Source organism: Montipora foliosa, chromosome 3, assembly GCF_036669935.1.
Source record: "Montipora foliosa isolate CH-2021 chromosome 3, ASM3666993v2, whole genome shotgun sequence".
Lineage (NCBI taxonomy): Eukaryota > Metazoa > Cnidaria > Anthozoa > Scleractinia > Acroporidae > Montipora > Montipora foliosa.
Window position 1 is genome coordinate 62521341 of NC_090871.1, and position 27500 is coordinate 62548840.

General features: G+C 36.7%; 2 protein-coding genes across 4 annotated transcripts in view; one reads left to right on the plus strand and one right to left on the minus strand.

The window, feature by feature from the left end:
- Positions 1-3993, plus strand: part of LOC137997916 (retinal rod rhodopsin-sensitive cGMP 3',5'-cyclic phosphodiesterase subunit delta-like) — a 13151-nt gene extending 9158 nt beyond the window's left edge. The window contains exon 6 of the mRNA XM_068844243.1: positions 1-3993. This exon is cut by the window's left edge and continues 347 nt beyond it. The gene's annotated coding sequence lies outside the window, so the exon portion shown is untranslated.
- On the minus strand, positions 2864-26713 carry LOC137997906 (trichohyalin-like). Of its 3 annotated transcripts, XM_068844228.1 has the most exons (12): positions 26637-26713; positions 26376-26521; positions 22867-22929; positions 21528-21657; positions 17678-17732; positions 15453-15500; positions 12604-12784; positions 9879-10162; positions 9707-9742; positions 8267-8329; positions 6105-6233; positions 2864-5246 (listed from the first exon to the last, which is right to left on the minus strand). In XM_068844228.1, the coding sequence occupies exons 1-12, from the start codon at positions 26696-26698 to the stop codon at positions 4461-4463; spliced, it is 1983 nt and encodes a 660-aa protein (XP_068700329.1). In that variant the 5' UTR covers positions 26699-26713; the 3' UTR covers positions 2864-4460. The 3 variants fall into 3 exon arrangements, with proteins under 3 accessions (XP_068700329.1, XP_068700330.1, XP_068700331.1); XM_068844229.1 differs by lacking the exons at positions 26376-26521; positions 26637-26713 and adding an exon at positions 26181-26311; XM_068844230.1 differs by lacking the exons at positions 21528-21657; positions 22867-22929; positions 26376-26521; positions 26637-26713 and adding an exon at positions 17902-18003.
- Between the last annotated feature and the right edge of the window lie 787 nt (positions 26714-27500).

Consider the following 27500-nt stretch of genomic DNA (forward strand, 5'->3'; position numbering starts at 1 on the left):
GCTATGTCATATCCTCCAACTCATGTAGCACTCTCTCAGACCTTTGAAAAAAAATTTCTCTGGCAACACATTTTGAAAAATTGGGGGGTCATTGTAGATTATTCACATGCAGAGTTTGTATGTGTGATAACTAGGCAGATCAAATAAGCATCACAACGTGTCCTCGTCCCTTCTTTTAAATTAACTCTTCAAGTACTCATTGACACTTACGATAACGCCCCCCCCCCCTTTATATTTCAAACCATCTTTGTGCTAACTGTAACATGTAAATAGGTAGGTTGTAGTGAGATTTAAAGGAACACTTGATCTTGATTTCGTAATTCCGTAAGCAGTGAATCAGATGTATTTTTGGATGTGAGAGAGAAGCAGGTTGTCAAGAGTGCAGTCAATTGTTTCTTTTGAATGATCTTGTATATAAATAATAATTATTCCAAGTCTTGAACTTGCCCCTTAGTCGGGACCTTTCTCCCAGTTGCACGATTTAGTTATGCAGTGAAAAACTTTTCAGGGAGGTTAGGGCGAGTCAGGGACTCAGATCAAAGTACCCATCTCTTGAACCCTTCACACCCAGCTCGCTTTCCCTGCATTTGACGTACATGTAGTATTTCCTTTGTATGACTTGCATTCTTTTCCCTTGGGTCCCTATCTACATAACTCCACTGACCAGCAAGCTCATTGCATTCTGATAAATCAATGTAGGTGACGTGCCCTCTCTTTTGGAGGCTACCTTAATATTATAGAATTTTGATTTTGCACTTGTTTTAACTGTAATTTGGTCATGTACGTGTGAAACTTCCTTTCTTTGACAAGGAATAATTAGATTTAGGGAAGTTAAGGACAGTGCCTACTAATTCAAAGGTATTTTTGTGCAGTTAATGAACATGCGGGGAAAATCAGATGTTAGCAAGACTTGTTGAAATCCGAAAAAAGAATTGGGCGTAATCATGCATTTTTTCAAAGATTTGTGTAAAGAGCTTAAAAATACAAAGCATTGGATGGCGTTCGTTTCCAAATTGAAGCTCAATTATCTCTGAAAAATGCATGGTTACCCCCAGTTTTCTTTTTGGATACCAAGAGGACTTGCCAAGTTCAGCTTTCTCCAAATAGTTTTAAACCACGCAAATATATCTCTGTATAATTTAGTAAGCGCCACCCATAGGAAACCCGAGTATCTCGAGATGCGCAGAACACATGCACAATAACAACAGTAGGCACCATCCTTAATCATGTTGTTTCATGGAAATGGAATCCATTGTGAAATTTTTGTTTATATTTGAAAAAAAATGGTTTCACTCTGTAGTTTGAATAGCCATCATGTTGTCTGTTGTCACACTTGACATAGTGGCAGTTCGATAATTTATTGTAAGTGCATCAGTGAATAAAACAGTCATTATGAATCTTGTCATTACTGTTTTGAAAAGGTGGCTGAATCTAATTCCAAAATGACTTTAATTGAACAATCTCTACATGCACTCAAAACACTGTCCCCTTCAACCCATTAGAGTGCTTTAGATTCTAGAACGATGACGAGACCGATTGTGAAATTTGACTGCCCGCTTTTATTGAAAATAGTAAGAAAATGTCTAATCCGGTCGATTAATCTTACTCTTTGTTGGCAGCATAAGTTGCTCAGTTATTCTTATTGCTGGTAGCTGAGCCTTTTTGTTGATCGAAAAATGCCAAAACTGCTACCCTGTTGTTGACTTGTTTTGACACGACCACATTTTTCTAAAACCTCATACTAAAATTAATGATGACAGTGTCACGTTTTTCCCGCCAAAATGATGCTGTTGTATTGTGCACGGTCACTTGTTCTATGTGAAAATTTCGTTCTTGCCCTAGAATCTAAAGCACCAAGAATAACCTCTGGCTGAGACTGCGCTTATTTCAGAACCAGCCAGAGGTTCTGAAGTAAGCGAAGTCTCAGCCAGAGGTTGTCATTCTTGGTGCTGACCGAAAGAATCGTGGCCTCAGGGGACCAGAATGCTGTGAAATTTAAATCATTATTTTACTCTAACACTAGACAGTTTTACTCATCAATGTGAGACAGTTTAGGAGTCAATGGGTTAATTAAGGATTTTTGGTTTCAAGTCATTTATGGTAGAATGACCTTCCATGTTTGGATGTAGTTGAACCTTCAGAGACATTGACACTTTCAGAATTGAACCCTTCATTCCTTCCTGCCGTTGGTCGTACAAACTGGCACTAGTTGACAAACCATTTTAACAACATCTAGGTCAACCAGTTTTGTCGCAGTCACTCATTTTTGAGAACAAAAAAGAACAAGCAGAACTATTCTCCAATTAACTAATCTGTGAATGGTCCAATCACAGACTACCTGAGCTCAGTGTTAGTAAAACAATGAAACATGGGTGCAAATATCAAGACTTCCATGCAAGGACTTTTTTGTTTTTGGTTATGAATAACAGTCAAGGAAGAAAAAAGAATGCTCAAGTCAGGGTAAGATGGCTCAAACTAGTTGCAGCAATAATTTGGAGGGAATGTCTTATAAGAATAAACTCTGTAACACTGCTTCATGTAACAGCAATCTCATGGTACCAAATGAAACACCAATAATTGCTTAACAAGGTGCAGTCATTGATGTGAGGTACTAGGTTACCATGGCAACAAAGGAGCCATGTAAAAATGGACGTATTTTTTTCTTTAACCAGGTTGTTTCCATGGTAACGTATACATCATGTCAATGAGTGCAATCACCCAAATCCTTGTATTTCATTATTAATTTTTTCTCACAATGAGCTTGGGTCACCTGTGATCAACTGCAGTTGTCCAATGATGAAGGTTGGCAATACAGTTGGACACTTAGTGGAATACGGCAAATAAGAATTGAGTTTACTCCAAATTATCCACAATAATAAATTTTATAAAAGTAATCCAAGAGCCTTTTACTATCCTACAATCATTGAAGCTTCCATGCTTTTAATTAAATAAACAATTCAAAAATTGTTCCTTAAACCTAAGTGACATGACCATGCTAAATTCCCTAAATCTATTATTTTCATCTTTCAACAGTTACTACAATTACATGCATCAATTTTATATTACATTCTACAAATGTTACAAGTAAACAAAATTCTGAAGTGCCTTTTGAAAAATATTACTCTTGAAACAGCCATAAAACTGTTTAGCTTGATACCAGGTACTGTGTCATCTTGTACACACTATAATCAAAGCTTGAGATGTGAGATATAACATTTCTTTTAAAAATAACTTAAATGTGATGTAAAGTATTGATGCACAATAATGCATGAGTGAATCCAAGTGCAATATTTGCAGTTCCATTTTGTCTGGCTTCGTTCAAATTTACACTCTTGCTTTATTATTAACGTCCCCAAGTTGTATATTAGTTTTGGGTTTCATTTCTGTCCTTTATATCTTAAAATAATCTTGATATATTGTTCATGATTTCAGTGAAAATATTTAGTAGTGAGGTCTGTAGACAATAATTATAATTATTATTCTCCTATAAAAATTTCAAGAAATCAGTGGTGCATACAAATGTATCTTTCCATAAAAGACAAGAAAAACGTCTCAAAGTCATGCACCTTTTAGGGCAAAATCCAGCTCTGTGATTTGAATTTGACAACAATAAAAAATAGATACAAACATTAAAAAGGAAAGACACACATTAAATCACAATTTGAGAGGAAACTCGAAACTCGAATGAAAAACAAGGCAAAAAGTACAGTATTCACCAAGCTGTCCCACAAAACATAACAGACCTTAAGTAAGAAAGTATGCATGATATTGACCTTTTATAAATGGTGACAACTTGTTTTTTGTTGTACAAATTAATTTTCAAGCTTAGCACATTTTAAATTGTTTCTTCATTGTCACTAAAAGCTTTAGTAACGTCATAAAAATCTCGAATTTTCAACAGGTTTACTTTCACTCCAAAGACTTTTTTCCAAATGACATCAAAAAGAGTAAAATCTGGTTGTGTTGCTATTGGGATGGAAAGATTCCCCCCCCCCCCCCACCAAAAAAAAATGCTTCCATTATTGGATTGTATTGGACATCAAGGGAAGGTCTTGGAACTAGATTATACAATATAAGCTGCCAATTACATTTCTCAATTCCAAATGATTCACTGTTAAGATCCTCAAAAATAATATTTTTTCTTTATAATGACACACAGTAAGTTACATTAAACAATAGACTGACCTTTAAACATAGAGATAATGGGAAGACAGACAACAGAAAACAGGAATGAAACGAAAAGTTTTGGGTGCAAATTTCCTTTTGCTTGTTCATGCCGTTATAGTACAGCTGTACATCACTTTTAGTGCTAAAAATTTATACTATTTCCTAAGTAATACTGGCAATTTCTTAGAAAAACGGCAATTGACTACAGTAACTATTCTTTTGATTTTCCTTTTGAGAAATATCTGACATTTTTTTTGGCTTTCCTCAAAACTGAGAAAAATATTTTATGCTCCTCACTGTTGTTTACACTCCTTTTCTTTGTCCTTCTTTTTCTTATCCGTGCTTCGTCTGCGGTGTGGTTGTATGAGTGGCATTGCCTTTGCTTTTGATTCACTTCCTGTCAAAGTGCCTGGAGGGCTCGATTCACTAGCATTCTGTGATTTTTGACGATTAAATGTAGGATCTATCAATTCAGCAATGTTGCACTCATTTCCATTAGCTGTGCTACCATTACCGATTAACTCTGTCGTGACAAAGTTTGAAGGCGCAGAACTGGCCACAGTGCTACGTCGCTCCAAAATTCTCTGCGGTCTTGTGTTGTGTGGAATATCATCTCCTTCCTCGTACAGCCTTTCCCAGACTGCCTCTCTGGTATCTGGTGAAGTTATTGGAGATTGGACCGATGGAACTTGAGAGGCAGAATGCGTTGAGCTGGATGACGACCTGTGTGAATGATGCCTGATGTATTCTCCTGTGCTTTCCAGCGACCATTCCAATGTTGAAAGAGGTGAGTGGTTAGGAGAATCCGAGTGTTGATGCAGAGAGGATTCCCTGTCAAGAGATGTACTTCCTGGCGAATGAGAGTGGGAACTTTGGGAACTTGCCCTTGAATTTCTGTTTAAGCCAGCCTTGTCTCTTCCAAACGATCCACCTTCAACTCTCATCCCTTGTTTGTGATTACTGACATTATCTCCTTGATCATCTTGGTCTTTTCGGAAAGAGAGCTCGTCTTGTAGAAGGTCAGGAATTTGGCTTCTATGGACAACTGATTCCTCATAGGATGGGAGTCTCTGAAGGGCCTGCAAAATAACAAACCCAAGGCTGAAGTTGAATGAAAAATACAGTACTTGCACTGGTTAGCTTAGAGTGGCTGCCTACTGTTAATAAACCACCAAAGATTTTCAAACTTACTCATGTTGCAGTTATAGACATATAACATAAGGTATTGTATGGAATATCATCACAATGCCCCAACTTGGTTGGGTTAGAGTCAGAGAAGCAGGGATGGAGCAGTGGTGAGAGCACTCACCTCCTCCCACCAATGTGGCCCGGGGCTTGATTCCCAGACTGGGCATCACATGTGGGTTGTGTTTGTTGGTTCTCTATTTTGTTACAACAGGTTTTTCTTCTCAGTTTTCCCTTCCCCGCGTTTTTCTGGTGGGAAATCATTCCAGTGACGAGCAGTGGGATAAAGAGCAGGAAAGAGCATGAGAGAAGAGGCGACGAAATTTGAAAAACTTAAGTGAAGAAATCCTTGAGAAAAGCCGAGGAAGGAGAAGAAGAGAAAATTTTGATGAAAATCAACGTAAAGCTGAGAGAAATAGAGCGAGACAAAACACTTACCGGTATTTACAACAGTTAGCTTTCAGGTAAGCTTAATATTTTCCTTTGTTTAATAATAAGCTTAATATATGCCTTGATGCCTCACCTATTTTGTAAAACTAGCTAAAAAAGGACGAACGCCTGAAAACGTTTGCAGAGATTCTAACATACTTCAAAAATCACATTTATAGGCTTTTTGTGTGAATGGGTGTCCAGTCGTGAGCTGCTTTGTTTGACTGTGAAATTGCAGTTGAGTAAGCGAATTTACTACACTTTAGGTTGACTTACAAGATGATCAACAACCCACTGAATAAGAAAAGAGTTTGATTATTTACCTGGATTTCTCCTGTGTTACCAGACTGAGTACTTTCAGGTGGAACAGTCTGTGCTCTTCTCAGCTGCCTTTCTCTCTTGAGTTTCTGTAACCTGACATACTCTCTTCTTTGAAGTTCCTTTGCAAATTCCTGTAAATAAAGTTATGCACAAACTTTACATGGGCATGCAAACTGAAGGTTCAGCTTTACATAAAAAGCACTCACTGCAAGGATTCTTTAAAATTTGCAAGTTGACTACAGTTGCATTATTTTATATATGACACTTTGTCTTTGAATATTGTGAATCATTCTCCTGCACTTTTTTCATGCAAATTTGATCATTTCGTTTCAATTGTGGGTTTTAGCAATGAAGACAACTGTTCTCAGTCACAGGAAATAGGGAAATTGATTAAAAATTAAAGAAGCTTTTAAAAGGTATTTTCCAAGTTGATTACCGGTAAGTTATTAATGTCGCTACAAATACACAACATAAGGTTTTGTCAAGTTTATTGTTAACATCTGCAAACAAACAACCAACTTTTTTCACAAGAGTGCTTTTTTGGAGTTATTACTTTTTCCAAAATTATGCTTGAAAGTTGGGGATGCGGCTTATACACGAGCCTTTACAGTAAACGCACTTCACAACACAGAGAAGTAAGCTACACTACAACATCAGAGATGACACCCTTATCCTGCAAACAGGGTGGGTTCTTTGGAGGGATTCAACCTACATTGTAGAGCTAGCTGGTCTACTTTCATCAGCATAACATTACATACTTGTAGGCCAATATTTCCCACAACTTATTGGGGAGACTGGCAGAGCTTTTAATACCCGAAAAAAGAGAACATTTGAGAAACACCAAAACTGCAGCCAAAGGTTCTAGAATTTTATTGCTAATCACGCCTGGTCCAACAACCACGCCATTGATTTTGAAAACGCGTCAGTTATTGACAAAGGCACTTTTAGCACCAGGAAAACATTAGAAGGGTGGCATACCAGAGTGACAACAATTCTTGCCCGTTACCTGGGCAATACAACATTCTTTTCAACAAACATTCATAACCATTTACATTTTTGTTATTTCACACTTCACACTTTTATTCAAATTTTCTCAACGCTTTCTTATCATTCATTTTACCCGTCAAAGACTGCAGGGCAGTCGAAAGCTTGTAGTCTTCAATCACTTTAGCCAGAGAGAGTTTTTTTAAAAATTTCAACTAAATTAATTTTGTTCCTAGAGTGGAGGTTTTCCTTAACTTTCCAAAACGTTTGTGAACAAGTCAAATAAATCCATTCAACATTACTGAATTCTTTAATACCAGTACGTGTCAAGCATATTTAGCACTGGAGCACGAATTGCGAACACTGTACAAAAATCAAATGAAATCAAATGAACTCATATCAAATTGTAGGCTGGCTTTTGAGCAGGGGAAAGCAGGAGTAACCGGACAAAAACCTCTCAGAGCAGTGTGGAGAACCAACAAACTCAACCTGGGCACATGAGACGCTGAGTCTGGGAATAGACCCTTTTACAGCCGTAGCTAAGTTACCTGGCCAAGGGATGGAAGCGAGGCTGCCGGTGACCCTGTTCCGATACAAACCTTCGTGCTTTTGTAATGTTAATGTAGACTAATTAGAATTACAACTGTTCAACACAATTTACATGATAAAAAGCAGTGAGGTCTGTATCAATACAAGGTCACCAGCAGCTTCACAGCCATTCATAGGCTACGTCGCTGAGCAAACAACTGTAAAATGGCCTATTGAACCTGGGCCATGTTGGTTGGAGATACATGTAAGTGCTCTCACCACTGCACCAATCTGCCCCTAATAAAGGCGGAAAAGCTTACACCCTACACAACAAAGTAAAACCTAAAATTATAACTTACTTTTTAAAGAGAATATTTGAGTGAACTCCGGCCTTGCCTGGTAAACTGATTTTTTAGTTAAAAACACTGGAAACAGCGTTTCTGAGTGTTTTATTTTAAAAATTTCCTGGGGGGAGGGGGAGAGGCATGCTCCCATACCCCCCTATGTAGCTCACATCTTTGGCGCTCACAAGGTGCCTTGCAATGTCAAAAAATCTCACATCCGGTGCTTTCAGAATTATGTCCTATAGTCTACAAAACTGTCGAAAACCCTGACTGCACATCTTTTATAACAAAATAATATTTTACCATACCCTGTCCTGATATTCCAAAGCTACTCTTCTGTCATTAGCTGCTTGACGGTCTTGCTCTAGCAGCTATTAAAGACAAACAAATAATAAATGAGGTCAGTGTCTCTGCGAATGGCATCATTATCAATATTGGCCGCAAACCCAATCAACTGTCATGTTACCATGAACATTAACCCATCGACATCCAAACCAGCTGAAACCGGCCAGACTTAGTATTTTACTCTGTCTAACGCCAGACGATTTTACTCTGTCTAACGCCAGACGATTTAACTCGTCAATGGGGAACCCCTGGGAGTCAATGGGTTAATCACTCACTGAAAAACTGTCTCCATTAATTAGGGCATTGTAAATTACTGGAAAAAAAATGGTTGTACATGTATGACTGACTGTGTGAAAGTTATTCAAGGTCAGTTTAACCGTTTGACTCCCAAGCAGGCCTGAACCAGCCGTACTCAGTATTTTACTCTGTCTAACGCCAGACAATTTTACTTGTAAATGGGGAACCCCTGGGAGTCAATGGGTTAAACTTAAGTGTGTAATTTTTAATAACTATTTCTGTCTAATGATTATGAATGATTTGGTAGGTACTTTTTAATTCTTAGATACATTTCCAACAGCTTTCCGCCCCTTATTATGTAAACTATGCTTATAATTATGCGTAATGACAAAGGCGAAAGTCACTAAAAGATATACAAACAAAACTCCAATGCCACTGAGGATGGTGTGCAGGCCAAAAGTTCTATTAAACATAGCTTTTGTGTTGAATTCTGTTACAGAGTTAAGGACGGTGCCTACTATTGTTATTGCACATACGTTCTGCGCATCTTGAGATACTCGGGTTTCCTATCGGTGATGCTTACTAGTACAAGGATATTCTTGCGCGGTTTAAAACTATCCGGAAAAAGTAGATCTTAGTAAGTACTCTTGGTATCCAAAAAGAAAATTGGGGGTAACCATGCATTTTTGAGAGATAATTAAGCTTCAAGTTGAGAAAGAATGCCATACATTGCTTTGTATTTTAAAGCTTTTTACAAATATTATTCATGAATTATCTTTGAAAAATGCGTCGTTACCCCCAGTTTTCCTTTTTGGATTTCAATGACACTTGTTCAGATCTACCTTTCCTGCATAATCACACAGCAGGGCAAAAATATCTTTAATTAGTAGGCACCGTCCTTAAAGAGGAAGAAGTCTGAGTCCATTAGATGCAGGGATGCATTAATTTAATAGAGAGCGACCGTTATCACAAAATGCCAATTAGATTGAGGATCTATTACAGCTTGTTACTAGTTTAAGAGAATGGTTGTTTCTTAGTTCTAACTTACATGTATTTATTTATGGTGGGTTGAAATAATTTCAACCCAAAATTCTTTTAAAATCACAACATTCGTTTTCCAGATTACATGTTGAAAGAGTGATTGCCAGCTGAGCAGATCACCTCACCTTATTTTCTTCTTCCTGCAACTTTCTTGCAAACTCCTAATGAAGGAATTTTAACTGCAATTAATTTATTATAATCATTGACTACATTGACATGGAAATTACTTTAATAAACAATACTAGCCACTATATTTATACTTTTTTGTTGAACCAGTCACTGTTCAGAATTCCCCACCTCATCCTGTCGTTCTCTTGATCTTCGGTGTGCCTTTTCCCTGACACCTGAATCGTCATTTTCATCAAACAAGTCAATAGCGGTTCCATCAGCCATAATAATCCTGTCACACTCAAGGCGTCCTCCCTCAGCCGGTCGCGGCAGCTGAACGACAGTTCCTTCTCCCATGCTGTTGCCATTATCAGATCCTCTGCTACTGTTACTACCTTTTGCTGATAGTTTCTGATGAGGTTTCGTATCATCTGTATGCACTGGGCGATCTCTAGAACCCACAGGAACTGGTGCTGTGACAAATTTAATGCAATGCAGTACAATGTTAACATTAAAATCTCTGCACTGCTACAGTAAAACTACCTAAAAGAATTAAAGGATGATTTTAAAAAGTTTTTTAAGGTGCAAAGTAAGCAGTGGCAAAATAAGACCTACCATCTTGGACAAAACTCGTTGCCACAATGTGGCGCTCTGATTTGTCTCTGATTAAGATTAAATTCTTTCTACTTTCCCCCTCCCCCCATTCCAATGTTGGTTTAAAAAAAGGCCAAAGGCTTGCACAGTATTTTGCATCATTATTATCAACATTGGGATGGAAGGGGGGAGGGGAGGGGAGGGGAGGGGAGGGGAGGGGGGGGGGTAAGGACCAATATACTTTGTGAGTGCATGTCAAATGATGCTTAAGGACGTTCGCGCTAATTGTTTGTGCGCAACGTTACTGCGCAGGTAACGCGACTGTAATATGTCACGCATTTCTTCGAGCATTAGTGAAGTTGAGGTTTTAAAACCTTTGCAAAAACCGTGGACGATAAGTCTTGGACAGCGTTGGATCAGAGAAGATCGTGATCAGTCAAAATTGATTTAAAATATTTATGAAAGTCAAGTAGACTACTGCACGACTGATATTTGCGAGGTTTTATCAGTCGTACACTAGCAGAGTCTACTTGACTTTCGTACATATTTTTCAAGCATCAGTTAAAATAACATGGCGACAAAAATGCCGGGGAAAAAATTCCAGGCCAGCAAAAGAATGGCACATTTATTTCCGAATCATCATGAAACTTCAAGTGAAGCGAGCGGGAGGATGGAAAAACTCTGGAAAAGGTAGCCAATCGAGTAGACTAGTACTAGTGGCTGAAAGTTTGGAAAACTCGAGGACGAACCGTTGTGTAAATTTAATGGGGCTGTTTCTTTTTAATGTTTTATTACCCTACGAACTTAAGTTCAAAGTGAATGCATGTTTTTAAAGTTCTTTTCCTTTACTTTCGTGAAAATTGAGCAGTATTTTCGTCCTCGTCCGCTTAAATAGTGCGGACCTGCGTGGAAACAATCACCGATTAAATTTCGCAAAAAAACACACGCCAGAGGATGAGCATGACGGCAATGGAGAGATATACAAAACACCAACCAAATGAAAATGACCCCTGCTTAAAACTTCGTTGCTATGCTCGAGAAAGGTTTTTTTTTCGGTAAAAACCTTTCATCTATTCAACGATCGATCGTCTCTTGGGTTCCAGTCCTTCACCAACAGGTCACACAAAAGCGTGACAAACTAAATTTTCCAAGCCTTTGCAAAATCACATCGATTTTACTCGTTCAGATCATCGGTGACCCCTATTTTTTTAATCATTAATCACTTACTTTACTTACTATCTAGTATCTACAAAATGTGATGAAATGAAAAAATTCTCACCGTAAGAAGTTATCTTTTTTTAACATTTTCTTTCCTCGTGCCATCGAATTCCGGTAGTGGTTGCAACGGATAGAGCTTACGAAAACGCTCGTCAAGCATGAACTCTACTGTTTACCACATCCCTAGCGGCATACAATTATCTAAAAATCTCACTCCTAAAAACCTATGCACGGAAACTTTCACTCCAACAGTTTATTTTTATGATTTTCGATGGATGAGCAGATGAGGCTACATCTCGCTATTATGACCCATTTCTCGAAATTAAGGCATTTTTCCACTGCCATTTTCTCCAAAACAAAGTCGGTGACCCCCATTTTTTTTTTTCATTTTTGGAGTAAGTACTTCATGACCTAACTCTAGGCGAGAAATGAAGAAAATCTCACCGTAGGAAGATTTTGGCGCGAACATCCTTAAGCTAGAATTTTCCTTAAGTGTTTTGTCCAAGATTGCAGGTGTTGGGGGAAGGGGGGGAAGAGACCGCCATGGAAACTACTGTACTCTGAGCCTTGCTGTGCATGCCAATGCCTTGCCCCCACCTGTATCCCAAATTGAACTTACAGTACAGAACCATGCAAAAGTAAGTTGACAGTCTCAACTCGATCCTCACGAGAATCGAGGATCGATTCAAGAATTGAAACTAGATTCACTCAAAATCAAACTTGATCCTCGACACTTGATTCTCGCAAAATCACAGATGAGAAACCTTGTCAATTATTCATAATCAATTCAACTTTCACAAAAGCATTACTCCTCGATTAAATAACAACAGGAACTGCTTGATCCTCGACTGCTGTTCCTCGATCCTCGCGAGAATCGAGACTTGAAAGAGACTGCACGGTACTGTAATTTCACAGTAGACACTGATCAGGAATTATTTTGTTCCAGCTCAGAATAACATCCTTTCCTAAACTAGACAGGGTAAAAATGACACCAGCAAACACCTATAACTAAGTACTATTATTTATTACCCAGATAACAACATTTGGAAGTATTATTACAAAGTTGTTTGGCTTGATTCTTGATTAAAAGAGTTTGGCTAACCTGTCTGAATTTCAGCCACTTCACAATGTTTCACACAATTTTTTCCATTTTCTTTCAGCTTTGAAAGAGCTTCACTCAGCATTTTGCCCTCTTCTTCTTCCTTTTGTTGTCGTTCTGTACGACGTTGCCTTGCACGCTCCAATTTTAACGATTCCTTTTCTTGCAGATGCTTTGCGATTTCCTTCAACAGCAAAAAAATTATGTCTCAGATCTATTTTTGTCAAACAGCCACTTCCGCCGGCTCTTAAAGTTAAGAGCAAATGTTTGAAATTCTTTAAATTTCATTCTTTTGTCTGAGGCCACGCAACATGAAATTTCAAGCATCCCAAACAATTATTACACCCACAACAGTCATAACAAAGCAATACTAGTGCAATAATGCTGCAGAGATGATGCTTAATTAACCTTTTGTGGGTAAATACATTGAGAAAACATTAAGTGTTAGAGAAAACCTGACTTCAGCTGGCATTTAGATCTAACAAAAACAAAAGTTTGTCTTAAAAAAAATTATACTGTAAAATCCCAGTTTGTTATCTGATATTGCAGAAATATTTTATGTTTGACTCAAGTTCCTGTCATTCTGCTTGACTGACTGTCAGTCACATTACGGAGCTTACATGTAAGCACACAATGACATTGCAGAGCCACAGACGGCAACGGGATGTTAGCTGTTTTCCTTTTTAACTTGTCTTGGCACTACTACATTTACACTGCTAAGTATCTTTTCACAATTCAAGACGATTAGTTTAAAAATCTGAGAGACCACAGTTGTCTGTCCTGGCCGGCAAAATGATCACTTCCGGTATCCGTCTGTGCCTCAAAACATCGCGTGCTTAAGCTCCCAATTGAATATAAGCAACAATTAACTTTAATAATAGATCTATAACAATTCAAATTATACTAAACAAAGTTTCAATTCAACACAAAAACAAAAAAAAAATTGTATTTTTGTCATTGTGAACATTTATTTATACCAATAAGTCTTGAATTTTCTCATTCACCCCTAAAGTGCACCCAATTGGAGAGTAAAATCGTCTGGTGTTAGCCAGAGTAAAATCTACAAGTCTTACTCTCAGGTAGGGAAGAGTTACAGCTTGGTTTAGATTACTTTCGTTGAGTTCCATCTCACACCAGGTGCCAGTGTCACACTTGTAAAAGAGCACACTCCATGAGTGTGCCCTTCCCTACCTGTGAGATTAAATTTGACCGATTGTTACTTGTACGTGTAAGTCATAATTTGAAAAATGAACTCTGAAGTTTGATTTTCAGTTGTCCTTTTGCCATTCCAATGCAACTACCTTAATCCTTCTTTGGGTACATTACACGTCTATTAAACAATACTATTGTTACATCTCTGCGATTCTTTGTGAATGGGTTGTGGGTACCTCACTGTCCAATTGAAACTAATTTTTACAGGCCTTCTGATAGGGTGCGATGAAAAAATGCTAATTGTGCCAAATTTGCAGGGCAGATTATGCGATTAGAAAGGTCAATTATGCGATAAATATTGTAAATTATGCAATTTTTTTTCTGAGCAATTTTTAGCTTGTATTTCAAGGTTTCACGATAAGAAAAAACACGTTTTTACCGCCCTTACGACATTTTGAACGTAAGGGAACAGTAATTATGAATCTTGATCAACATTAGTTGGGACAAGTAAACAAAATGAGGTCTTCTGCACTATTGGTGCACCACGTTAAAAGTTGAAAGGACACAGCTAACAAATGCATCAATAATTATTAGTATTTTTGTATTCTTACACTTTGTTTTTGTGTGCAGTATTATATTTCTGAACAGATTTGTGTTACACCAATTGGCAACTCTTTAAGAATCAGACTCATACCAGGCCTCCCACATGCAAAATAACACCTTGAACTTCGAATATGTATGAAATTGAAGGTAGCAAAAACATTTTAGCCGTTTTCCAAGGTAAATCATCGTAAACATGGCATACTGTATTTATGCAGGAGCTCCTAAGAAACTTGTTGATTTATGTTTTATTTTATGAATTTTGTGAATTGTGCGAAATCGCACTATTGCATAATACCAGAAGGCCTGTTTTTACGACCAAGGGGTTGCAAGACAGCGTCTATCAGAAAACATAGATCTAATTTAATTTAATAATAATTATTAAAAGACTCTGAGTGTTGGCAACATTTCTGACAGTGTAAAAAGCAGTTTTACTTGACTACATCATAGTTTAACCCATTGACTGCTGGGAGTGAGACTAACACCAGACGATTTTACTTGTAAACTGGGGGAGCCCTGGAGGAGTGAATGTGTGGAGGCAGTGTGGCCCAGTGGTTTGGGCGCTTGCCTTGAGATCTGGAGATCCCGCGTTCAAGACCCGCTCTTACCACTCGTTGAATTTGATCCTGGTAATCCCTGGTTCAACTTCCCAGCTGCACTTGTAAATAGCCAACTGGTTTGCCTCCGGCCAGTTGGGATTCTTAACAGTTGTTGTTGTTCTGTTCCGTCGTTTCGTGGTGTTTCATTGGCCCTGAAAAGCCCCTATGGGGAGCGGTCAATTAAGTATGTATTGTATTGTATTGTATTGTATCAATTATTGACTATTAATAATAACAATAATAATAATAATATTATTATTATTATTATTATTATCATCATCATCCCTTTTCACTGCTCAAAGGGTTAAGTAAATATCATCAAGTGATGAAGAATGATCCTGGATTATCAATCAACCACATTCACTTGGACAGAGATTGCGAATTTATAACATAAGCTATACTGATGCTCCTGTAAATACTTGAATCATTGGGGTGCTCTTTAAAAATTACTGTTGTTGAACCTGTTTGCTAAAGTTTCACATTATGTTCTAGCATGTGTACCTCATCTCTTGTCTCGGCATCTTTTCTTCTTCTTTCAACTTCAACTTCCTGCAGAGACAGACAACCAAGACAGTCCATAAAAACCACAAAAGCCTCAATCTTCTAAAAATACACCATTAGAAAAAAAATTTCAGTTCATGCCAAGCAATTTAATGGTCTAGTGAGCCTTCCATTTCCTACTTCCTTTTCTTTCAATGCCACAAAAATGAAACTCCAAAATGGCAATATCAAGAGTTTTTGGGGACAAGTCACAGTCTTCGGCATTAATAACAAGCTAGTTAATTTTTCCCACCTCGGCTTAGTATTAAACATTTTAAGCATTTTACCCAGTTAAACTAAAAAACACTGAAACTTATCCGAAAGTGCCCATTTAAGTTTCTTTCCTTATGACAACCCTACTGCAGCTTTTACAGTCAAAACAGTTCAAGCGTTCCTCTGATGAGCAGATGAATGAGTTCATTATTGCAAATTAGATTTCAGTAATCATTTCAATAATCTGTTCCTTGGACGAATAATGCAATTTAATTCAAATCAAACCTCAGTTCAAAACTCGAATTTTGATTGGAATATTGCTGGCTTCCGGTGCCAAGCCGGCATGAGAATTTAACAGGTTTACTGATTTGCATAATCTGTCAAACAAAGATCATTTCACTCTAGCAACATTACCTTTCTGTAATCTTAACAGTATTCTCAAACTTGAAACACTATGTTTTCGAATTTAAGATGTGAGAGAGAAATGAATTTTAAAAAACAGGCAAATCATGCTTGTTACAACGTTGGCAGATTGTGCAAATTGGTACACCTCTCAAATTCTCACGCCATATTTTTATTATGGGTGTACAGATTAGTCATTTCCCTTTTACTTGCGCCTTTCATAAACATGCAGACTGGAGTTCAAATTCCAATCAGTGAAGATGCCGTAAATTGTTGTAGAACAGGTCAACGGGTCATATTTGGCCACGTGATTGGCTGATTTTGATCCCCTTCGTCAATTTCTCTTCTTCGTGGTCTGCTAACTGCCATGGCAAATGTGGTTAACAGCATTGACAAATGAAACTAAATTGATTGGAACTAAAACTTTAGAGCCTGCAGTAGGCTTGTTTTGCCTACTGGGCACCCCTTTTGATTTGAAAGATACAATACTTCGCACTTCCACAATTTATTGTGCTAAATTCTACTTTATAGTCTGTAACAGTTTGTTTTCCCCAAGGATGTAAATGTACCAAGCTTTGAACACACTCAGTTAATTTTTAGAGTACAAATTAATATAAGCTAAAGGAAAAGTGGAAATTCATCAAATCTTACAGTGTACTTGATACACGTAACACTGTCAATGCATGCCCCAACACGTACCGGTAATCATATCATATCCAACACATTGTACAGTATTGGGTTTACCGGTAAAACAAGAAGGGTCCTTGTAACAAACTACATTTCTTGGTTCTGTTAAAAAAGCCTTTTACTTTTCCTAATTTGATGTTGAATCATACAGTACAAATAAAACAAAACCAAGAAATCAAAAGCATGATTATTACAGCGTTAAGATTTCATGTACATGTATAATTTGCTAAATATTGCGAGCTTGAACTTCTGAGCAAGAATCCAAAATTCATTTTTAATGCTTCACTGACTTATAACTACAAGAATAAATTTATATATACATAGTGTAAGAGAAATTCAGAAGGTTCCCAATCTGATGCAGTGATAATCGTCTTTCTTATGGTCTTTTAATAAACAACAAGAGCCATTTGCTAGCTCCTGACATAGTAAAATAATGATTTTCCTTCCACCATGGACCATATTAAGTGATTGTTAATTTTCGCTCATTTTGCAGCATCAAACATCACAATCAGGGAAGGTTTATTAATCAAGAGCCATTTACCCTGCAAATTAACAAATTGTGCCCACATCTTGCCATTACTTAGTTAGGCAACTTTCAACTCCAGCTTCATAACTTTGCTCTGTATAAACATTAGGTTACTAAGGTTTTGAAGTGATGTTTGAAAAGCAAGAGGTGAAAATATTTAATAACAAAAATCTAATATTTTAGTCTGCTAACCAGCATTTCAGTAGATCTGCTGCCAGCAGCCAGCTATTTTAGACAACCCGGTGTAAAAAAAAAAAAAAGAAAATGCCCAGATATATGTACACGTACATCACATCAACAACATCTTACTTATGTAGCAATAATATTAATACCATCCATTACGTTAAGAATAGTTTACCTCCTGTCGTAGCTTATGCTGAAGATCACTTGCAAGCCATTGTTCTGTTTGTTCCCTGACACAACAAAAGCACAGTCTTTGAATATGACTACTTAGCCAAGCAACGCTCCCTTTTGTTCACCTTTACCCACAACAAACATGACCTTAAAATACCCCTGATTAACAACACACAGCAACAAAAGGTTTAAGAAGGAACAAAACTACAATGAAGGGATTATTCTCACCATCTCGGGTTTGGTCTGCAAAAACACACCAGAGATTTCATTTTTGGTTTGGAACATGTCACAACATGTGCGTGCACATATCTGACTAACGAAACAATTGTGGTATGTGTATTACTTCGGTTTTGCTTTGTTGGAATTCTGTTATATTGTATCTTTTCCGAAATAGCTACGTGCCATTGATAATGCTAGATGAGGACATTAGGCATGAAATTTACCAAAAATCAATAATGTATTACAAATTTTCTCCTGCCTGTCATATCATTATCCGAGTCGCAAATGCTTCCAAGCAGCAAAATTTAAATTTTCCGTCACAAATCTCATGTAAAATGCAAGTAACAAAGACCTTCTTTGAGAATTAGACCATGCCACTCAATTATGCAAATTTCTGAAAACTCAATATCCAGACAGGCACAGCACTAACTAATTTTTAAAGGAAATGATCCAATTCAATTTTTTCATCTAAATGCAATTAAAAATATCCAAGAGATTTCAGTAAAAAATTATTGTGACCATGAGCTTTGACGATACATATTCAAACTCCTTACAGAACTAAGGTGTGAGCGCTCAAATTTCACAAATAAAAAATGTAGCTATATTCACAATTATTATTCAGGAGTATTTATGGTAACGATCATTTTTCAGTCTGCCATGTCTAATATCTTTTGTTGTCAAGTGGCTAATAGAGAATCCAATATATTAAAAATCCTTGTGCCATATCACGTACGTATCAGTTGCCACATGCTTAGATTTGTGACCAGTGAACGAAGGCAGTCATGAATGTAAAAGATTTTATAAAGAGCGTATCATTTTGAAGCATACAATGTTATTTGCCACAGGCTTAAATATAAGAGCATTTAAAGAAAGCAGTCACAAAATTAATGCAAAAGATCTTTGCAGCATTTGTCACAAGAAAGCATTTCAGTAGCAATCCAGAAACGTTTGGTGGAAAAATGGCAAGGAAGCCCAACAGCCTTTAAAAAATAGAAAATTTCATCAAAAAAGGAAAAAAGTTGCAAGAATGACATCAATCAGAAACTGATACTGTAGGTAAAACAAAATTTTAGAAATAATGTGGATGAAGGCATGCATTAGGCAAAGATCAACAAAATAAAAATGAAAGAAAAACCAGGGGAAAGTAGACAGAGAAAATGGAAATTCAGGGTTAAGGTACTTTAATCTTCAACTTGATTATTAAGTTTCAACATTGAAACGATTATATGTGCTCATTGAATTTTAAACTTCTGGGCCAAGCTTATCAAAAATGTGGACCCAAGGTGATGAAATAAAGAAAGATCAGTTTAATCTAAGAAAGCTGATCAGAAGAAATTGCAAATTCCCAACAGTAAGTCATCTAACACCTTAAGAAATAATTTTACAGGTTTATTCAGACAATTCAACTTTAGATCAAACATAATTCCACAGCTTTCACTTGTCTATGAAACATAACCACAGCTTGTCCCCCAAATCAGTACAGCTGCTCTGCACAGCTCAATACATGTATCTAGTCTATTAAAGAATGATAATTATCTACTCAGTTCTTGTTTTAAGGTCACACCTCACTCAAAGAAATAATTCTTTACACCTAACCTTAAATTTAACTGCTTATCATAACTTCTTTAATTAATTTAAACACTATTATATTACTTTTTGTGTAATAATCATAAGAATTTTATGCAAAATGCTTTTCTTTGCTCAACTACACAGACATCAGAAGAAAACAAAAAGAAATAAACAGGAATGGAATTTTGTTGTTTCTGGATGTGCATGCATTCACAATTAATAATTACAAGAAGAAATCATGAAAAGCTCTAGAAAAAAATGTAAGAAAAGATTCACTTTTACTACCGTAGCTGCAGTACCTTGCATATGGGAAACAAAACCATTATTATTGCAAAAGCCAGATTAAGTTGACCTGAGGCAAACAGAAACAAAGGTTTTTTATCTCACCTCAGATAAAAACCATGGCCACCATGAAGTTTAAAGAAGTTTGTTATTTTTGGCCTAAAGAATGCTGCCTTGTGTCAGCCACATGACCTTTTACCTAGAGTACATACATGTATGTACATGTATGGAAGTCCAAGGTCTAAAATACTAAATCAATATAACCTTTTTTATACCAAGTACATTAAACTGAGAACCATTGAAAGCTGTAGGGATACTTGATGCCTGGTTTTTAAGTTACAAGCTTTGAAGATTATATACTGTACTTTTAAAGTGATTTTCTTTTTTTTTTTAATTTGGGTAAAGGTATTTTCGTCAACATAGCCAAATTTAAAAAAAATTGTAAAGAACTCTGAAAACAGAAAGCAAAACCTGGGATGAGAAGAGAGATCAAAGGTTTTCAAAGTTTCTTTTCAGAATTGGGATTTTTGCAGGTCCCACACCCATGTCATAAGTTCAAGGTGTTGGCTACTACAGCTGCACTCAGATTAAAAAGAGTAATTCACGACCTTGTTAATATATATGTTCAGGTCATTTTGTTTCTTAGGTTAATTTGCAACCAAACTAGGTCATTTTGTTTCAACCTAGACTGTCCATTTGGGGCAGGTATAAAACACAGGTCTCAGGTCATTGTTTTACCAATAGATAGCATCTTAAACATGCATTAAAGCTAACCTTAAGCCTAATTAGGCCTAAAGAAACATGTTTAGGTCTAATGTTTGCACTTGTGAATGGTTAGGGTTGTTTCCGAATTGGTATTGGTAAAACAATGACCTTTGACCTGTGTTTCGTAACTGCCCCAAACTGACAAGACAACTTGATCTAGGTTGAAACAAGTTGACCCATGAAGGTTGAAACAAAATGACCTAGTTTGGTTGTAATTTAACCTAAGGAACAAAATGACCTACAGCACATATATGTACACGTACGCAAACAGCCCACTCCCAACATTAAAACATACATGTAGGTACATGTCTTTAATTAATAAAAATTTTTAACTTCACTAACATATTGACGGGGCAAAGGACCACTTGTCTGTGCCTTCACTTAAGTGTACACTACATTTTTTACGATTAGCTCGTGCAGGTAATCAAGGCCATTAAGACATCTTTAAGAAAAGATGTGAAAAGCCCAACAATGGTGTTTTACATTGAAGATTACACATTGCAATAAACATGACAGGCATACACATAAAATTAATAAATTACTATTGGAGTATTTTACTGATTGAATGCCAAAATGGCCACCAACAAAATATAATTCTTTTGTCTTTGTGTTAATTAGGCTAACTTCATGTAGCCTCATTGACCCATGTAAAATTGAAAGAATTTGGGCTGCAAAACGAGGCTACTTAAGCTAATTAACACAAAGACAAAATAATAATTTGTTGGCGGCCATTTTTGCAGGAAGAGGAACTGCTGGTCTGTGAGCCTCGCAAGTTTAATACAGCTGATTGCAAGTGAAGTATTTATATTATTGCAGACAGCAAGAGATAAATTATTGAGATCTGCAAAAAATCAAAACCTCAACTAAGTTTATTTGAGACATTAAGATGTGAAGACTGCAGCCAAGAAGATAAAGCTGACAACAGGTATTTCTCTGACTCCCAGCTATTATCTATATATGTGTACATATCCTACTAGTAAAAAATGTACATCAAAGAAAGCATACATGTATTAACTTACATGTTGTGCACTTCAGCGACAGGCAAGATTTGTGCATTTCTTACTTCTTCCAAGTAAGTAATTTTTGCTGCCTTCACATCTTCACGGACAGTTTTTCTTTCACTGCGATTTCTGAGATAATGATTTCCGACTGAAAAGAAGAGACAAGACTTGAGTAGCAACAAAGACAGTTAAGCCTACAGCATTTTATTTTTTGCTATTTACTTTTTCACTGCCATACTTGACAGACTGCTGATGTGACATTGGAATTCCAAGGGAAGCACCCACAAGGGACATGATTTTTAGTGTTATGTCCCTTGTAGGTGCATGTTAATAGGAACTTTCTAACAATAATAATAATAATCAATAATTTATTTAAGTCTCACAGTTATTTAGCTGAGCATGAGTGCTCTACTAATTGGGAGACTACAAATCAACTGAAATCAGAACAAATCAAATGAAATGTTCAAATCAGACCAGCAACAAGCCACTTATTAGAGCTGCACACAACAATGACAGCGACACAAGAAACACTAAGAATAAAGACAACAACATTTCATGCTAATTTTCACACTAACATTGAAAGGGTGAAATGTTTCAGCAATACCAACATTTCAAGAACTTTGGTCTATGCTACACGGGGAAACAGGAGCACAATAACAGATGTGACAAGGGGAGAAAGTTTCCTCCTAATTAAATGGCCTCTGAGGTGACCCTTCCGAACTCAAGCCCGACAGTGACTGGTACCAGCAAAAAAAGCTGATTTACAGTATAATTAAAACATACATCAACTAATAAGGGTGGCAAATGATACCTCCAAAATATTGGCACTCGCAAACTTTTCATCCTATCTTGAAATCTCGACAGTCTTTGCAAAGAGTCTCAAAGTCTTGTTTATATTGCATTTATTTCCGTGCGAATAAATGTTTTGGTCTCGGTCTCGGATTCACAAACATGGATCTCACCATCTCGGCGAGTCTCAGATTTTACCATTTGACACCCCTACTATTATCTATAAAATTTCTTGATGACAACCTAATTGTGCTAAGTAAAAAGAGTCATTACTCTTCAATAGGGAAGTGATGTGGTCCCGGGTTCAAATCCAGTTCTCAACTCGGGTTCTTAATCATGTTTCTTTCAAATTAATAAAAGTGGGGTGCCTGTGAACTGGCTTGATAGCTAAGTGCACTTCCACTATCAACAAAGCATTTACATTTTTGCATTATTTTACAATATGAATACAAAAATTATAAACTATGCTATCCTCCAAGCAACAAAATACACCTGTACCCCTGTAATACTGAAAACTAATGTTACACGTAGTTGTATCATTACAAGACAATCAAATCTTATTTATTACATTCTTCTTCTTGAAGTCGTTGTGCAAGGGCTCCATCTTCCCGCACCATGAAATCTTGACATACTGAAAACAAACCCAACACAGATTTATCAAGTAAAGTGAAGGCTCCCTTCGTAAAGAACAAGCTACGTGTACAAGGCTGATCTCAAAACCATAACAATCTCCTCACTCTTCGGGTGACCCCACCAGTAAAAAGCTGCTCAAATGACATCATGTGTAATGAGTATGACAAAACAGGACCAAGCATGCTCAAGAAAACAATATTGCTGATTGAATTAATAATAATCACACATGAAGCCCATTTTGTATCTGTACATACCACAACTTGTAAAAATGGCTTGAAAAACTATTTACACCTGTCCAGATTCTCAGAAAAGGAGAAAGATCCTGGTATATTGTCTTAAATTTATCAGAATTTATTTGTGGGTGGTACGCAGTTCTGTTCCTAAGATGATACTTTGTTTCTTTCTTCTTTGGAATAATATTACTGAGCAGGCAGTCATGGTCAACCAAATGTACAGGTCTTCAAAAGCTTCTTATCTGCCTTTTCTAAAAGATCTCGAATGGCAATTCTCTTAATAGATGTATAATTATTTCCTTTTAAAACATCTAAGAAATGTTGTATGACTGTGAGATCTGAGTCAGTTTTGTACACTTTTAAATACGTGTGAAAAGTCAAAGATAACGACTAAATGGCAATTTATTAAATGACAAAATATTTATGAACAAAAGAAACAGTGTTTTTAATTTTTACAAGACTTTCACTTCATTCGAAGGCAATGAAAGAGTTATTAAAATATTCTTCAGTAAGCAAAAATACCACAGTATTCATTAGAAACAATATGGAATGAAAGTAAAAACGTCTTCAAATTCCTGTTTCAGAATGTGACTTCTTTGGAAAGAATGCAAATAATTTAGTCTGGTATGCTTTATTAAACAGCCGACATGAAAGAGAGACTAACTTTACTATGATACTGCTAAAAATGGCAGGAAGTGTCTTGATCGCGAACATAAGCAATTGCTAAACACAGGGAAAATGAAGAACACGTATGAATTATACTCAAGAAGACAAGTGTAGGCAAATTTTGAACATTTTGCACTATGGAGTGGTTAAGATTGTAAACATTTCAAGAGGTTTGTTATGCTAGCAGAACTTTTTAGACCAAGTACCCAGTGACTTGATGACCCACAACCTCCGGAGCTCCAGCAGTAGCCGGCTTCTATTGAAAGCCCTCCTTAAGAGAGACAGAAACTTTTTAAATGACTGCTATTTCAATTCAAAGTGTCACGAAACAAACCAAAACAATTGGTTCATTGATTGTGGAATTTCAACTTATTTTGGCAAGTAAGGTCTGAGAAATCCTGGCCTAACAGAAAATGTAAAATTCCACATGATTCAGCCATAACTAACCATCGGAGGATAACTAAAAGCAGAACACTAGTTACAATATATATTATAAAAGCAATTTTTTACACATAAATGATATGTGTACATAAAATTGTAACCAACTTGTTTCAGTGCACACTGTACATTACAGGTGGAATCTATGGATTCAATAGTAACTTTAAGTGAGATGAACTACTGAGCCAAAACAGCATTTTGATGATCAGACAGAATTGAGCACTACCTTTACACGAAATCATCTTCATCAATCAAAGATAGAAAACTGTTTACTCTACAGAGGTGGTACCATACCACAGATTACTTTCCACACACTACCCACTCAATACCCACATCATCAATACCAGAGTTCCTCAATATCACATTACGGTCGCTCAATGAAAGCATTCATTACTTAAAATCACATGTCGATAAAACGTAATATTTCAATAATTTGCCTTTATGCTGAGCACATTAATTTGACAATATAAAAATGATAAAGTACACATCATTTTGCACTTAGCTTTAATGGCTAATGTTGTGTGTAATTTCATAGTATGTTTTAGAAAAGAGCTTTTAACCTTTTAACTTAACACAAAGGCTGTCACTTGATAATTTTTTTCTGACTGTCACAAGTGCGCGCAATATTTTAGTTTCAAATGTAATTTTTCGTGGTTTTCTAAACATCACATCCCGATCTTTATAGAGAGAAAAAAACACTTGCAACTGGTAACTTCAAAGGCCATTAATTTTCTCACATTATTTAATTGACCTTGGACGAACAATAGCAAATCGACCTGCAAATAATAAATCATTGTTAAAAAATTAAAATTTAGCATTGTTATTTGTAGCTGACTTAATTAAAGATCTTTACCTTGGCCAAAAAATGAAATATGTTCCCAATTTGAATGAGGAAAAGATTTGTTTACCTTTTCATAGTGTTTTCCATTACCTTTAAAACTAATTAGGCGTTCTCTGCGATAATAGTTAGCGCATCAAATTGTTTCTTAGGATGACTGAGAATTTAATTGAACTTTTTTTCTGAACAACAATTGTTAGCGTTAAATTGTTAGACTACGCTTTTATAACAACTAATAGTAAGCTTATTTTTCTTACAACTTGCAACTTGCTGTCGATGATTTTAGTGCGACACACCGTATGAAAACTTGACACATTCTAACAAAATTCTTGGAGAGCAGATGCACCAATATCGATTTAAAAAATATAGTTTCACCGATGTAAACGTTTAACCGCAAGATAAGCACAGGGAACGCTTTACATCGCTCGCTCGCATAACGTTTTCCTCAGGAACGAAATCATGAATCGATTCAAGAAGATTGGCTTTTTGTCGTTTCAAGCACCGAATCTCTGGCTAAAATGTGACCTACTTAGTTTCTTCTGAAAGGGCTGTGAAAACATGTACACGAATAATAAAACAAAAGTGACGAGCAAACAAGATTGGAGAGGGCGAAGAAAATTTATTTTGCGGAAAGAGTACAAAATGGCCGCCAAACCTTGACATTCGAGATCTTGCACTGCTAGGTTCTGTCTTAAATGACCTTTTCATCACTTTTTATTAACTGGTACCCCTCGGCTTGTTAGATTCACAGACGTTTTATCGACCATTCTATGAGGTCGTGTTAGATATTTAAATGACACAAGTTTATGATCGAACGGTAAACACCTGAACTAGTCGTAGCTCTTCGAAGCTTTCGCGGCGGCTTAGCGATTTCGGAAACAAAACAACCACAAGGAACAATAGCTTTTATATTATGCCTCCAAATTGTTAGAAGAAATAGCGGGAGGTCAAGAAACCCGTAAGACCAAAAGTTTTTGCTGACAAATTTGAAGGAGAGCTAAAGAAAAAGCTAAGCGCGCGCGTTCTCCGTTTTAAGCCTAACTACATGCCTCACAAATCTAGTTGCGGACTTACTGCCGGAAAGATTCAGTGGAATTTTCCAATGTCTACACTCTTTCATCAACTTTTCCTAAAAAAATAAGGACTGACCAAAATTAAGAATCGATGCATGTGCTTGAACAAGCGAGGCTTCGAGATCACCTGAAATCACGCGCACTTGTCATGATTACAAGAACTTGTTTTGTTAATTATTTAACGGTGAATTCCTACCTTGGCGCACAGAAGGCCTCGCAGATTCGTCTATTTCGGCCATGCTTCTACCCGCAGGTTCAATTTCGTGAAAAAATTGGATCAAATTTAGATCATTTCGATCAACATCAAAGAGTTTCGGAGCGTTTCCTGTTGTTATCCGGGACCTCAAAAATTGAGCAAATAAACGATTTTGATTGGTTTAAATAACAAAGACTATTCATGGACGAAATGAGACGAAATGCAAACATTGCGAAAAAATAAAAACGCTAAATTATCTACCTTTGGCTTCTTCCGAATTGCCATAATAAACTTGATAAATGGTATAATTTCTTGGTATTCATGTAAAGAAGTTGAGCGTCTTACGATGTAATTAATGTTTCAACAAGAAAACTTTTTGCCTGGGTAATGTACCTGTACGTTCAAATATTAAGAAAAAATTCCCCTACCCCTCGAAAACAATACTATTTTCGAAACGTGATACCTCTGTTGGCCTCCTATTCAAAAGTGGTAAAAATTTAAATATTTACCGCAACGGGCATTAACGGAAGATGTTTACAATGCCCACTTGAAAAAAACAACCGGAAATGAATAGGTGTGACCGGAACTTTTATATTCCATAAATGTTAAAGTTTAGAAGATTGGCAAAACACATAATTTGTTCTCAAGATAAAAGATGTTAGCTTGTTACATGTTACCACGAAATAATCGCATAAAAACAAATACAAGGATAACCTCATTTCGCTGCGTTTTTCCTAAGAGATACGGCTACACATTGCGCTTGGAGGGAGGGGCCGTGAAGCATAATCCCCTAATCTTCGCACGCTTTCTTCAGTGGGCCAATGAGATGAAGTTTTCTTCTTTAATACTTGAATAAAGCTTAACTGCTGAATACCCTACAATTCATTTGCGGGTAATAAAGGCCAAATAACCAATAATGGCATTAATTTACCTTAATGCAGTGCAACGGATATTTCGATGATAGAGGTTAAAAAGAGAAATTACATGGCCACGCGTGGATACCAATGCTGATATTAGGGAGCTTAAGCACGCGCGTTCTTGAGACGCGGACGGCAACCGGAAGAGAGCATTTCGCGTGCCAGGACAGTGGTGTCTCCCAGATTTTTATACAAATCATCTCTAATG